Source organism: Gobius niger (assembly GCF_951799975.1).
Source record: "Gobius niger genome assembly, chromosome: 1".
Lineage (NCBI taxonomy): Eukaryota > Metazoa > Chordata > Actinopteri > Gobiiformes > Gobiidae > Gobius > Gobius niger.
The window spans coordinates 57,417,499-57,433,222 of record NC_136852.1 but is presented as its reverse complement, the minus strand read 5'-3'; the positions used below and the strand labels follow the sequence as shown (position 1 = coordinate 57,433,222).

At 40.6% G+C, this 15,724-nt stretch overlaps 1 protein-coding gene across 2 annotated transcripts; it reads right to left on the bottom strand.

The window, feature by feature from the left end:
- Window positions 1-16: 16 nt before the first annotated feature.
- serinc5 (serine incorporator 5) lies at window positions 17-15,222 on the bottom strand. 2 transcript variants are annotated; one of them, XM_079569823.1, is made up of 12 exons: window positions 15,062-15,222; window positions 8,319-8,486; window positions 6,017-6,195; window positions 5,847-5,929; window positions 5,596-5,689; window positions 4,877-5,088; window positions 3,695-3,787; window positions 3,247-3,370; window positions 2,900-2,969; window positions 2,750-2,795; window positions 2,328-2,472; window positions 17-1,312 (listed from the first exon to the last, which is right to left on the bottom strand). In XM_079569823.1, exons 1-12 carry the CDS (start codon window positions 15,086-15,088, stop codon window positions 1,168-1,170), a joined length of 1,386 nt encoding a protein of 461 aa, XP_079425949.1. In that variant the 5' UTR covers window positions 15,089-15,222; the 3' UTR covers window positions 17-1,167. The 2 variants fall into 2 exon arrangements, with proteins under 2 accessions (XP_079425949.1, XP_079425950.1); XM_079569824.1 differs by having other exon boundaries at window positions 2,759-2,795.
- Between the last annotated feature and the right edge of the window lie 502 nt (window positions 15,223-15,724).

The window sequence follows — 15,724 nt, the reverse complement described above, 5'->3', positions numbered from 1 at the left end:
TTCATAATTACGCTTTATTAAAATGTAATATGGGGGCAATTACAGTATTTGGTAACCGCGTCTTTGACCTAAATGTATGACTGCATTTATGTAGAGCACCATAGTTACATTGTTTCATAAACTAGATAAGCTACATTAATGTATTTTCAGTTATGACAGTTAACAATGATGACTGAAATGTACAAATAACTTACTATAACGTCTATAGCAAGTGGAATTAGAAGCTTGCACAATATATACAATACATTAGAAGTGTATAACTAGAGAATAGATGAGTGGCTATAATTTGGCAGTAAAATCAACATCCAGTGTTGAATAATTTAAAAAACAAACACTCCTGCTACAAGATTCCTACCTTTACAAGCAAAAGGTTGTTGAACAAATATGATTTCTACATGTTACACAGAAAAGACGTTTTCTGACCTGTACTTTGGTAATCGATATATCGTGATGTTAGTGCAGCTCTAATAAATAACTTTACTTCATTTGAGCACTGCCCAGTTCAGAAAGTACAGGTGGTGAGGGCTTTCCTTCCAAAAGATTAAGCTCGAAAGGAGCGCGGGCAAATCCAAAAGCATTCACAACACAGGTTTTCTAATATAAAAAGCTTTGCATAGAAAACGTCTACAAAAAGGGCACAATATAACAAGGCATAAACAAATTCAGGTTTGGATCAACCTGAGCTTAAACGACTTCAACAACATCCAAATATTGAATAAGTTTCCTTCACAAAAAAGTGGTACGTAAAGACACTTGAATACCTCTGAGGTCCTCTATTGTGTTATTTTTTACATTTAAAAATCAATGGATCGATGAAGATTGAAATGTCAGGCAATAAACACAAAACACATGACACAAAATGCAAACCAACAAACAAAAGGGGTACAAAAATATTGTGACACAGAACTTGACTCAACGAAAAGTAAAAAGAAACCCCATAAAAAGTCAGTGGTAGTAAAAAAACAAAAAAACAAAAAAAACATCAAGGTATTAGCTTAACGTAGCAAATACTAGAGTAGAAAAGAAAAGGCAATAATCCACTTGCAACACTGAGGGTAGTGTCGGGCTGTGTTTTAAGGTAGGTCGTAGATCAAGTTGCAGTGGTCCCTCATTAGCTCAAGTCTGTTGACAGGAGAGTCCGGCTGATCCCTGAGTGACGATTAGGTCCTAGGCTTCAAAGCGCCTGGGGCACAGCATGGGGGCTATCAGGGTCCACATGTACAGGATGAGACAAACCCAGCACGAAGCCATCTTTATCCAGAAAACAGACCAGCTCCCGTCCAGCAGCTTCTCGACCTCGTGGCCGTCATAGCTGCAAAACAATGAAGGCATGAAGTGTGACGTATAAAGGTATAAAGAACCTCAGGGTATAAAGTGAGGTATAAAGCATAAAGTCACACGCTTTTAACCAAGCCCACGTGCACTTAAAGGTACATGATGCAACTTTTGACCTTTCAGTGACCCAGCAGCTATATGAGTGGTCAACTTTGCGCCTCTTCTTTCGATCACAGAGGCCTCACAGATCAGGTGATTTTGATCCTGGAGCATCATAGAGGCCATTGTGATGGAAAGTAAACCACCCAAACAGTACAGCCGCTGGGTTACTGAATCACAGTTGCCTCTATGATGCTCCAGGTTCAATTGTTTTTAGAGTTTCTGGTAGGTTTTCAATACTGACAGACTTTCTCACCAGAAAACTCACAAAACAATTGATCCTGGAGAGTTGTTTAGGTCACTGTGATGAAAAGTGAAGGCGTCACGTTAACCACCCATGCAGAAAAAAGGTCAATTACACACAAATATCAATGTTTTTACATAAAAGTTGCATAATGCAATCTAAACCTTCTATGGGTTTTTCTTTATGTTACATAGATGTAGTGGCAACCCACAAGAACTAGTTTAGACCTAACTTGGGCTGCATGATATGAGAAAAATGTATACATTTGATAAACCGTTTCAGCACGGTATGTTCCACTAAATATAAAAGAAAATGTTTTTGTGTACTGCTTTTATATTTTAATTTCTTTTTTTGTGCAGCACTTTGGTACTGTCATGTTTAAATGTGCTATAGAAATAAAGTGGATTGGATCGCTAAAAATACTAAAATCAGGATCAAAATGTGTGTGCGAGTAAATTAAGAAAATCATCATTAACTTTTTATTTAGGAAAAAGAGTGAGACGGAAAACAGCAGTGATTTTGCGATATATGTTTTTTTTTTTTTTTTTTTTTTTGCGATATTGGATCACCTAATAATGCGTTAAAAATCATTTGGTCGATTTATTGCACTACCCCAATATTGTAACATACATAAATGTAAAGCACTTACTGAAACCAGTTGGTGACAGTCATCATGACGTACAGAGAGCCCAGGAAGAAGACAAAATGGAAGTAGGCGTAGGTATAAGTGGTCCCTTCGCGCTCATCATACACCACATTCTGTCCCGAGCCAGTGTTCTCCTCATCGAACTCATCTGGAACACACACATTAACATTTACACGCTTGCTGACAAAGTTCCATTTCCTTCCAACAGGGGGCGCCTTCAGCTCGTCCATAACTGCACATAATTTCTGCTCCGTCGTGACACTATTCTCCTAGTAACAGTGACATCATCTGCTTTTGCTGACCAATACTTCCTCACTATCCTCTGTCAGGCTGAGGAATAACAATGAGTGCCAACCTTAGAGCTGCCAGCATTTTATAGCACACACACTTTTAAGTCAATGACAAAGAAAATGACATTGTCTGACTTTGCTCACCGGTGTCATCTCCAAAACAGAAACAGCAACGAGCTCGCTGGAGGCAAAGAAACAAAAAACAAAAGAATTACCCCATAGTTAAAACATGCTTTACATTGCATGATTTATTATTTAACATCTCAATACTAGAGCTGGGTTTACCTCGCTTTCTGGTTCACTGTTTCTGTACACTCGCAGCGCTGCAGAGCTCCTCTTGGTGGTGGATGTCAAACTAAAAATGAGCATAGGGGAAGTGGAAAATGTAATATACCACATTTGGTTTACCTTCAAGAAAGTTTTCCACAATTTGGTTTTATTTGGAGACGAACCACGAGATATGATGAGTCAGCGTAATGAAAGACACGTGGAGATAAACGCAGAAGGGAAAAGCTATTTTGCAGGCAGTTTGAGAGACAAACAGTGAATTAGCTGAAGCAAGTCCCTTTCTTTGGAGACACAACAGTAATTGTGTATATGTTTGTACTTGGAAGGGTTTAAACGTGTCTTACCATGAATACAGGACACAGGCAAACAGAATAGTCGTTCCCAGCCCAGTGACAATTTTCCTCTCGCTCTCAGAGCCAGAAAAGCCGAATACACACACTGTTTGGTTTTTCCCATCAATCTCCAGGTCTGGGAAGAAAATGAGACAGAGCAGATAAATGAGGAGGGGAGTGTTATTTGCAGGAAGACATTGCGAAACATGCAGTTTATTTTGGCTGTGCTGCACACTACAGAAACGACAGCCCAGAACACTAAGTAATTTGACGCTACGTAAAGCATACAGTTGGTCGTCTGTCTGACATTTGCCTAAAAGAGCGAGAAGAAGCTTCTGAGGATTATTATAGCATAAGCATTGCTGGAGTTTTTTTGTGTGTGTTTTTTGTTTACCAATAATTAACTGATTTATTCATTTTAGGATCAAACTGCAATAACATTGTTGAAAGGTGTACTTACAATCTTTTGGTTTGCTGGAGAAGGCCGAGAAGGTGAGGTACATGACATAGACACTGATGATCCCTGGCTGCAGCAGGCCTGACGTGGGCTGCACTGTAACAACATGAACATTAAATAAGAGCAAGTCTCATCTTCTTTCTGTCAGCTTTCTGAGCTCATTTCTTAAGAAGATGGCTCTTTAGTCAAAACCTAGAACCCATTTTATCGTGTGAGCATAGTTCCAATGACATTACTCCCTCTGTGTTTGCTTTTTGTCACAGCACACAGGATGTAAAAAGTTAAAAGTAGGGGTAACATAATTAAGCAAAGTTTTAGTTTGCGTGCTGGATCAAAACATGATGACCATGAAGAAGAAGAAAGGTCCGCACAGTCAGGTAGCTCTAATTTGCTTGCACCAAATGTGACGTTTCAGGCATAGCCCTTCATCAGTACTTTGAGCATCTGGAAAAGCGATACAAATACGTTATTATCATTATTAGACTTAGGGCATTTTCACACAGGCTCTAGTTAGGTCGACCTAAAGGGACTTTCAGCCCGAGAGCGGCACTTTTGGGTCAGTGTGAATCCAACCGCAGCACTTTACGACCATCTAAACAGCCGCTCCGAGTGCGGCTGAAACAACCGCTCTCTGCATCGGAGCAGGTGTGGTGTGAATGCGGCCGACCTCTGGTCGAACTACTTTTGCTTTGACGCCTCTTTTTTGCATGAAGACAGAATGAATACGCCCTCCAACATGTGTGAAAACGGCCTAAATGAAAGGTAATATATTTAGTAAATAATAATAATAATAAAGGCATTCTCCTACTTCCACAGTCCCAGCACCTGTCCCCAGTAAAGTCCTAACTAGTGCTAGTGCAGCCTCGATAGTTAAAGTTCTTTAATCTGTAAAGCACTTTGTGTTACAACCTTGTATGAAAAGCGCTTTATAAATAAAGTTTTGATTGATTGATTGATTGATTGATGTCTGGGTAGGCTCTCAGTCGTATCGGAGTTGTCCATCTTCAGGTTCTTGAGTTGTCTTCTGTACTTTGTCAGACTACAGAGTACAGAAAAAGACTCAAGAACCTTCATTGAAGGTCTGGCTCCCGAGGTTCTTTCAAATAAGGAATGGTATGTTTTGCCAGTTTTTAGGACAAAGGTCATATTTTTACAACTAAGTGTGCTTTGTGAAGTTTCTCTTACATCTCTGTATGCATGGGGAGATGGCCAACAGGGAGACTATGAAGCAAAGACTGCCATTGATGCCCAAGAACACTTTGTTGAGCAGACAGGCTTCTGGATGAGTGTAGAAGAATCCAAGGAAGGCCACAGCTCCCACTGCAGCAGTGAACAGCATCAGAGTCACAAAGGCCAAGGCAGCATACCAGATACGATTGTACTTGACTCCTGAGTTCCTACAAACAACCAGACAAGAGAATATCAATACGAGATGAAAACATTCAATGCAAATTAAGCCTGGATACCCTGGAAAGTCAAAGCAACAAAGGAAAACTTCAGAGATGGATGTTATTTGAAAAACTGTAACAAGATTTGGCAGGTTCAGAGGTTTCTAAGCAGTTGGTCATCTGTTTGAGGGGCTCATAATTTAAAATAAAAACTCAAACCAAACTTTGACCAACAGCAGTGTGATGCGCCTTAAGCCATCTACACTGTATGTTGATATGACTTTGGAAAGGAAAGGGAAACACCATTCCACCATGTGCTTCCTGAGAAGCTTCACAGAATCGGCGCAATGCCAAGAATCCTCCATCCGCAGAGAAAACATGACTCATTTTTCCACTCTGAGACAAGACCTTTTCCAGAAGATCAAGTCATAATAGACAAAGCAATGCTTTTTTGCACCTGCACATTTTGATGGTCTATTTTCCAAAGAGATAAACATGGACATTCACTCAGCTCACCAGTTTGTGTTCCACCTGTGCGCAAACTCCACTAACAGCATGAGCTGAATGAGCAGGAAAATGAAACCTCCAATAGCTCCAACATAACGCCAAGCTGAAAAATACACAGGATTAAGTCACACGTTAACCAGTGTACTACTAATAATGATTTGCAGTAAATGTTTATAATATAATGTTGATCATACTAAAAATGACCCATGTCCAAATGTCATATTCTTTCTATATGTCATAGAAAAGGGCATTTGGTTTACCTTCAAGAAAGGTTTCCTGTTCAGGGATGAAGAAGGCCCCAGTGCAGCACAGCACCAGCACAATAAACTTAATCAGCCAAAACCTGACATCAAAACGAGCAGGAAATTAAAGTCTGTAGGCCCCAGTAATCTGATTCACACAGTAAATAAGTGACACAATGAGACCTTACCCGTTGTGTATAGCTGCCCTGCAGCCTGTGCTGGTGTTCACACGGATAGTGAAGATGGCGAAGAAGAGGAAGAAGCAGGCCATGCCAAAGCACATCTTGTAAACAGCAGAGTAACCAACTAAGGTCTGGCAGTTCTCGCCCGCATTCAACTTTTCACACAGTTCACTGTAAAACGGGATCTGGAACAGAGATTATTAACCAGATTAGTATCAGAGCACTGTGCTGTGTATTTCACAATGTTTGTGGGCTTTATGCAGATCGTCATGGATCTAGAGGAGAGAATGAGGGAACACACAGTGACTACAACCCCTTTCTGAGTCTCGTCTCTGCAGCCCGTTAGAGGGGCCTTACAACTGACTGTCAGTGTACACAAACAAAAGCACAGATGAATAAATTAACCGCCTTTTGTGGGCGAGTCCAACATGAGCAAGAGAGAAGGCCCGGCATGTCCAAACACAACAGCAGAGAGAAAGGACCCGGAGAGCTCAGACTGCACGATTTTGGGGAGTAAAAAGTGATGCAATTGTGATTTTAAAGTCCTGATTTAAAACCGAGATTCAATTCACTGTGCACAGTGTTTTATACTTTCGGAAGCACTTTAGAGAATATGAAGATATAAACTGACACACTATTACAAGAAGCCCATACATTTAACTTCAGAACAGGTTTGTAAACACTTAATAAATCCTTATGCACAGATTTTAGTTGTTTCAGACGATCTTCAGTAATCATATTACTGATTTATATTTTGGTTTGTGCAGCCCTAATGTAAGTTAACAGAAAAAGCCAAAAGATTATTAATGCAACTGATGTCAAATAAAATCATTGTTGTAAAGCCTAACATCACAATAGCAGTTGTCTTACATTTATTCACCATAACTAGATAAACTTCAACTTCCACGCTCTTCTTTTTACAAGCGTGTAAGAGCGCAGGTGCTACAAGTCAGACCAGTGTGAGAAGCCAAAAGGACTGAGCTGTGCGTGTAGTAACCAGATCAGGACATGGAGTAAAAAGCCTGTTTTGTCTCATGTTGAGGGCCATATTAGCATGTCCATAGGTTGTGATTAAGAAGGAAAGGGGCCGGCTGCTGTAAATCTCCCCAGAAAAGACCAATGCTCTCGGACGCACAATGACTGCTCCTTTAGCTGGGATGTCCCACTGTGCTCAGTATGTGTGTGCAACGTGGTGGGACTTTTTGAGCCTGGGTGAATATCTACTCATGTCAAGAAACATCTCGGAAATGCTCATTTGCTATTTTACAACCAGAATCAAAATGTATCAATTAAACACAAAAACACATCACAAACTTAAAGCAGAACAAAGCAACTCATGCCCCTAGAAGCCATAAGCACCACTGCAGGTGTCATAGCAGGTTGCGTTTTTTACTCATTAATTGTCCGTGAGAGTAAATACTACACTGACAGAAAAGACAAAGGGAGAGAGAGATATTGTACATTGTGCCACAACCCAACCCATAGATACATTGTTTCACTCAAACTTGGCTGTAAATACTGCTAAAGTGGCGTTAGCCCTCAGCTAGCTTTTCCCGTTAGCCTGTTAGCTTCCATTAGTGTGTATTGGGGCACCGGGTCGGAGCAGGGAAATCTGCTAGTGTGGTTTTCTGGCCAGAGACACCGGGGGAGATGAAAGCCCCCCCCAATCACCCCATTAACACTTGTATTACCCCCAGAAAGGATTTATTAAGGTAAACAAGTTACATAGTTCTGCTTTTTTTTTTATATGTTCATGTGGTGTAATTTCAACGGTCCACATTGTAGTTTATTAATGATGTGAAGGACAGCTAAGTAGATTGTGCAGTGTCGTGGGCTTGGGTTCTGGGATCAACATTTGCTGGACGTGTCTCCCTGCATTTCACCCCCTTTCCCCCCTTTTGTCCTGTTAAATAAAGCCTACAGGCCAAACAAATGGCTTATCCACAAGAAGCAAAAACTGGCATAACTTCTCTGTCAAGATTCTGGAATGACATTATTCTCAAGAACTTTTTGGCTAGATACAACTCTCACAAGGTACTGGAATTATTCAATCACACAAACATTATTATTAACAGCTGTGAGGATATTAACCCTTAACATGAGCAAGTTTGAGGAGCAAAAGATTCAACCTTGTGACTTTTCTGTTTGGAGATTTAGTTCTATACTGGCCCCTTCATCTGAGATTATGGCGTCAAGCTCTAGAGCATGAACACTGCGATATATTGTGGCTTATGCGGGTATTATGTTATGTTTGATATTTGTGTAGCTCCACTCTCTGCTGTGTGACTTATGAGGACAATATACTCACGTGGTTCTTCATGCCTTCCGCCACAGTGGGAGACATCATGATGACACAGATGATGGTGACCAGCAGGAAGTAGAGCGCGTACATGAAGCGCGTCCCGGTCGACTGTTTGATTTTGGGGCAGCATTTGCAGCAGCAGGAGCAGGCAGCCGAGCCGAAACAGCAGGCCAGCTACAAACACAAAGACAGTCCACGTATGACCATACTGGAATAACTTTAATAAGCAGAGTAAAAAGAATGTTATTATAGCACCTGAGCACGTAAAAGCAAAGTACATGAACTCCAAGAAATTCAGTTACTTTAACCTTGTAACTGAGCACAGTTTCTCCAGTTTGGCTTTACCCAGATCTTAAAGCTTCTTGAAAAAGCGTCAAAATCGAGATGAAAACGAAAATGCAACAACAAACTGACAAAAAAGTGGCAAAAGAGCCTCTAAAACGTGCCGGGAAAGCAGCAATAACACAATAAAAAAACAGATGACAACACGACAAAAAAACTACAAAAACACATATAAAAAAGCGATAAAAAAGAAATGAAAACATGACAAAAATGTGATTAAAAACGTGGCGACAAGCTGACAAAAAAGCTACGATCAGTTATGCAGGTCTTAGCTTTTCGAATGAGGCGACACACTGGCCTGTAGGCATCGAGAAGCTTTTAGATTTGGGTAAAGTCCAAATGGAGAATGCTTGGTTAAAGTGGGCGGTAAGAGGTTAAAGTTACAAATGTACCACTTGAGTAATGTTATTAAGGTTTTGATTACTTCTACCACTTCTACCACTTAATGGTAAAATTAATTAAAGTTTTGTATTGTATTCATCGTATTTTTTTATGCATGCCCTTATAGCCTTATAGTTTAAAGCTTTTTTACCTTATCTTTTTCATCTAATATTCATGTTGCACAATTGTATCGAGAAAAATTCCTTGTTTGTGAACCTGTTCTCAAACAATGGCAATAAAAACTATGCTGATTCTATTCTGATTCTATTCCTAGAAAAACGCTAAAACTAGTTATAATTATTTGGATTACAACCTTTTCTTCTACTGTACTTGAGTAAATATAGTAATAATAGTAACCAACCCACTGCTCCATATCAGCATAAAACTTTCCACTAAACCCTTTCCAGGTGATCCAAGTGGGACCCTGTAATTGAATAAACTGGCCCCTCTAATAATATGTTAAGTTGCTGCGGTCTGGCGTCTAATGCAGCTAAATCCCTGTTGCACAGACACAACTACAGGAAGTACAAACATAACCAGCCTCCAGTAAAGGACGCTGCCAGTCCATGTGTTTATTTTAGGACAAATCTTTACATCCTTTAAAAAAAAAACAGTGGATCTGTCTCATTTGCCCGAGTCCTCAAATAGTCCCATAAATACAGGTCTTAGACAAAGGATAATTATATGAGTTGGTGATATTTTTAACTGTTGCCGAGAATCCCACCCATGTTCGGAGAGCTCCACCTCAGCAGTGAGAGGTGAGCACTGGAGGTCCTTCCCTCAGTGGGCTACTGCGTTGTGACTTTTGTTTAAACTGCAATACATACGGTAGGAGAAAGCAAAAGTATAGTCTAGAGCCAAAGGAAGTGGTTAGAAAGAATTGTATTAGAATATTGTAGGTGATGCTATATCTGTGTCGCAAGAAGCACAAGAAAGTCTTCCATCTCACTGGGACTGACACAGAAGATGTCCTTAATGTCCTCATAAAATAAAAAATATTTTTGCAAGTTTTGGCAGTGTGATCGTTGAATTTTTTTTTTTTTAAATGCACCAAACTTATAAATATGCAAAAGCTCAGTTTGACCTAGTTTAGTTCCTAGTTTAGGCTTATTATTTTTAGTTTGTCTTAAAATTGAATGGAACATACCATGTAGAAACTGTTTAGTAAAATATTACAATGATATTCAGATTAACTTCCACATTAGTGGAAGTTAATCACAAAAACACAACCAAAGTCACAACCAAACAGGACAGGTAATAATAAATAGCAAAGACAATAAGGCAATGATAAAAACATTTAATACACTGGGGAACACAGGGCCGCTAAGCTGCCCCCCGGAAGCTTCCCACATTTTAACTTTTCAATATCGTGCATACAATATTCAGCATTCTTGGCTGAGTCAAAAACACATGTGGTGCAGTAAACCATGCACTGATGAAGTAAAGCCCGTGTGAAATGTGGTGTGCTGCGTCCCTAATGTTAGTCATGTGTGTCATGCTGCAGTCATATGAAGCCTGTACGAATAAGATCCAACTTGTTTACCAACAGAATATTTAATTTCCCTCTGTTTCACATCTTACATTACATTACTTTATCGACTTTCTGCATTGTTTTTTTCTGGTATTATCTTTCAGTCTTGGGTCTTCATTAGAGATACTGTAAATAGGTCAAGGCTAAGAAGCAACACTGAGCTAACACAACCAACAGCAGGATAAAAGGAAAAACAATGAAAGCTTTGATGCTTTAACTGAAGTGGGATCAAACACACAATGAAGGTCTTTGAATCTTGCTAATGGTGATATTAATACAAATGCATCAGCAACTGTGGTAAAGTGGACATTTTGTTAAATGTGCCACATGCTAATATGTGAATGATTTTTATTTCATTAGCAATTCATGACAGAAAACATTGACGATTTGAACTCGAAGTGCATGCAGCTTAACAGGATAATCCATTTGCTTTGTCTCTGTGGCGCCCACATGTTTCACTCAATAGACATTTAATTAACCGCATCACACTGCAAGTACGCGAGAAGAAACAGGGCTATTTAGGACGAGAGGGTGTTTAGATTTCATTAGTTAGGGGGTGTTTCACTGGAGGACAGCACACAGCAAGGGGGCCAAGTGCAAACTCAGAAGAACGGATGGGAGGGAGGGGAGTCAGGGGCCAATGGGGCGTCCAAAGGAATTCCACCACACAGGGTTACAAAAAGAGTATCCATGGTAATCCGGTGACCCTATCCCACTCGAGGGCGCGGGCATCCACTCTGCAGAGCACGCACCAAAAAGCTGACAGGTGGTCACTCTGTCTGCTTTGTGGCTGGCTCCTCTTTCAACGACATACGGTCCATGAACAAAATGCACGAGTTGTTCAATGTCCAACTGAAAACAGTGAACCCACTAACTGTCCCACTTACAGAGAGGTAGGTTGTATAGCCGATATTTAAGACATTTACAGAACCACCCATGTACTACAAAACGTTCACAACTTTATGCTGTGAAGATTTGATTCTCAACTAATCATGTAGTTTATATTTAGTAACTTCCCTTATTATCTGTAATTATCTGCAAAAAGCTCCAGACACAAGGACAGAGTAGGTATTTTACATTATAAGACTATTTGGTCTTCCAGGTTACAAGCAAAGCTGATCCGCACCAAAAATGAATTGTGGCTGCACAACAGGACAAGACATGCAATACTAACTAAGAAACGAAACTATGTATCTGCTTTCACAGTGTGGCTGCTATACTGAGAACACTTCCCTAAAGATTCAGGAGGCACTGATTTGGTGCAATTTGTCACTATGGATAGATACTCCATGCTGCCTTTCAGCTCAGTGAGCTGCTATACAAAGCCTCAAAAGGCAAATCATTTTGTGCTTGGTGCCACGGGACAGTGTGGAGAGAGCACCCTGAGGAAAGGAAGTGTGGGCCATGTAATACCAGGCGGTGCGGACTTCTTTTCTCATGTCCTTGGCTTTTTCAATTGTTGAAAGAGTTGACTATACTCTACAGATGGATACAAACTCAGATTACTTTTACGAAGTATAGATGCCTCAGTCAGTGCAGACAAAAAGTGAAGTAAAAACAAGAAATGTCTTTCTGCCCAAATCAAACACATGAGGTAAAAAGTGAACAAACCGCAAGACACCAGCTTATGCAATGAACAAACAGTGTGGTCACAGAAAGTGGGTCACATGTAACACAGCAGGCACAATCCCAATGGATAGATAGAAACTTACAGCAGCTTGACTATTATAATAATAATAACAACCACCAGCAATTTGTTTAGGAACCTCAAAGGGACAATGGGGCCAATGGTAGTGAATTGAATTAATTGATTCTTTGTTGGCAAATAACAAATGCTTTTACAAATAAATAAATTGCACTGAGAAGTTAACTTTTGTTTTTGAGACATCACTTCCGTTATACGGGCCTCTAAGTAAAACCACTGTGGACTCCCTAATAACAACTGCGGGATGTTTACTTCAATGAATCATAGTTGAGGAGGCTTAGACACAGGCACACCCTCACATCTCAAGTTACAAAGCTTTAGCTGTAGAGGGTGTAGTGAAACCAACTGATGAAAAACCTCAACCGAGAGGGACTGGGAGAGACGAAAAAGAAATAAATCTAAACCTCTCATATGTCTAGGGCAGTGGTGTTGAGCATTTACACTTCTTTGTAACGGAGGTCACCCAATGCAGAGTGGGCGGTGACACAAAACAACGCAGAGGTCGCACCCCTGGTTGGGAAACACTGCTGTATATTGACAGTCAGTATAACATACGTTGTGATGTGACATTCATGACCAAATTTGATCTTTTGACCAGTTTGAATGGATGTAATTTGTGAAAAGACCCCCCAATTTTATCCTTTCTGTTGTTTGAGCAAAATTACAAATACGCGCATCAAATGAACACAGGAAACCGCAGTACAGCACAGCACAGCAGGAAACGTGCGCACATTTTCTGTCATTCTTGCAGTTTGTTGTTTATATTGTTCATTCTCAGACAATAGGAGTTATCAGACATGAAACAAAGGGATTCCAGTTTACCAGAGATTCAGCTTCCGTTAAAGTGCCTTAGCAGACAGCTGTGCAGAAATGTATCCCTGCTCTGTTTGTCATACACAAAAGAAAGTCTTTGCCTCCCTCAAACAGAGCCCATAGCAACAATCAACAGAGCTGAAGTCCAATGCACGGAGAGGAGGATTCAAGACAAAAGACAAAAACAGACGAGCTTCAGCAGTTCCAACTTATATCTGGAATACAGTTTCATTTCTGAGATGTTTACCAAATGCCCCGCACCATCGGTCATGCCTTCACATCTGAGAACAAAGAGATTATACTGAGTTGGCATTTCAGGTGGTTACATCATCTACTCCAAAGTAGCCAGAGTGATGTGCAGAGGGCACTGAGGAGGATTTTTCTGACACACTCCAGGTCACAAACAACAAAAGGCACAAAACACAAGCATTGATTTCACCTTTGTAGGAGAGACTGGGCTGATGAATGCTGTGAATCCTAAGGGGAGGCTGAAAATAGCTCATATGACTGAAGCACAAAGAGGGGTATTGTGGAACTATTATAGATATATAAAGGGAGGCTACGCAAATGACTTTCTGGCCTTTTCATGGTTGAGATCTTAGCAACCCGTTTAATCTGTGTGAGCAACATTGTCGTAGAGAGATCTTAAAAGCGGTCAAACACATTTCAAATGTTCAAAAAACAGAAAAACCAGGGCACTCTCTGTTGAAGCTAAAATGCCTTTATTTTTAATGGCATGTCTAAATGGACAAACACAACACATTAAAGCGGAGGCATGTACAGTAGCTTTTCAGATTGTGTATCAGCCACATTTTGGATGACCTGTAGTGCACCATATTGACCAAGCCAATTGCTTACTGCCAAATACCTGGTACCAGCTGTACCCCTTCCAGACCTCTGTGGCTTCAGCCCCCTCACAGCCAATGTCCATTGCTCACAGTGCTTAAAAACTTTACGGTAGTTCAATAATGGGCAAAAGCTAAACCCTGGCTCATACCATGGCATCCATCCCTGATCCCACTGTGAAATTACAAGAGTCCTATGCACACACCAAGCCAACTCCAATCTTCCAATCTGTCTCCAACCGTGCTCACCCTCCGGAAAGGACTGGACCACACGGCCATGAGCATATGGCCATGGAGGGAAACATTTGATGGCTCCATGATCAGGATGAAGTCAATTTGCTTTTGGATTAAGAGCCACTTTGCTCTATTTCTAGTGTCTTTGGAAGCTTGGGAATAATAGGCAGTTGTGTTGAGTGAAAGCCTATTGCCACGTTGGTTCATTTATTCATTACAGCTGGCAACCTAGTTTCAGCCAAACCCTTAAAGATTAATGACAACATGCTCACTACAGTTTCAGGATTTACTAAAGGATCACAGTGGGTTATGGTTAATATAGGCTGTGTCCAAACACCACCAATGATCATGTGGCTCTACTTGAGTTGGACAAAATGGGAGTTTCTCAGCAGACAGTCTGTTGTGGTTCCTTTGAAGACCTTTGGGTAAATTGCAGAGTCTGTATAATTGCTGGTTTACAGTCAGACCATAATAAACGCAGCGGGATTTAAAGGCAGCAGTTGACCAGCATTTTCCTGATATGGATTTCTATTCGATCGTTTTCAGAAGGACAAAATAACAATGAAAAGGTGGGTATTTTTGGAGAGGTCCATTAGATTCCAAGGAAACCCCCTTGGCTACTATTTTCAAAAAGTCCCATAACAATGTGGTAATTCCTTGGGGTGGCGATTCTTTCGATCAGGCCTGTGATATCTCTATAACATATAAGAGTTAAAAACGTATATGTGCACGAGAATAAAATGTAGTAGCCTCTGAATCGGAGATAGAAAGTAAACAGTGCAGCGGTGACTTGACCTAGCAGCAGTGCAGCCGCAGCTCCATCGTGTTACATTGTAGCCTGTCGAGCACCAAATTGTCGACAAAAAACACAGATAAATCAACTCTACGTAATTCTTACCTGCGAGAAACAACACGGGACACACATGCTGATTGGTGAAGAAAAAAAATAATTCCGCTTGAGAAAATGATCTTTTGTTTGTAAATGGGTTTCGAAGCAGTTCGGCGGAACAAACGCGCCTGCCTGGGCTCGGTGTTCCTCCTCTCGGCGGATGGTCGCTCTCTCTCCTCCTCCTGCTGCTCTTCCCCTCCGGTCTGCCCTCCCACCGCTCATCAGCGACAACAAAAGCCATAAGCTGCTGTTACTACTACACTACTGGCCCAGTCGGCAACAAATACGGTTATTTTCCCCGTTTGTATCGTCGATCACTGTGGAACAATGCGAGGATTAGAGTTCATTTTAACCTCTTAACCGAGCACATTATCCCGTTTGGCTTTACCCAAATCTAAAAGCTTAAAAAAGAAGCGTAAATATAGCGAGGGATGAGGATGAAAATGCAACAAAATGTGACAAAAACATGAGGAAAAAATAGACGAAAACATGAAGACGAAAACACGACATAAAAGTTATGAAAACGCAACAAAAAAGAGACGAAAACATGCCAAAAAGACGAAAACATGACGAAAAAGAGACGAAAACGCGACAAAGAGACGAAAACATGATAAAAAGAAACGAAAACGTGACAAACGAAACGAAAACGTGACAAAAAAGACAAAAACATGA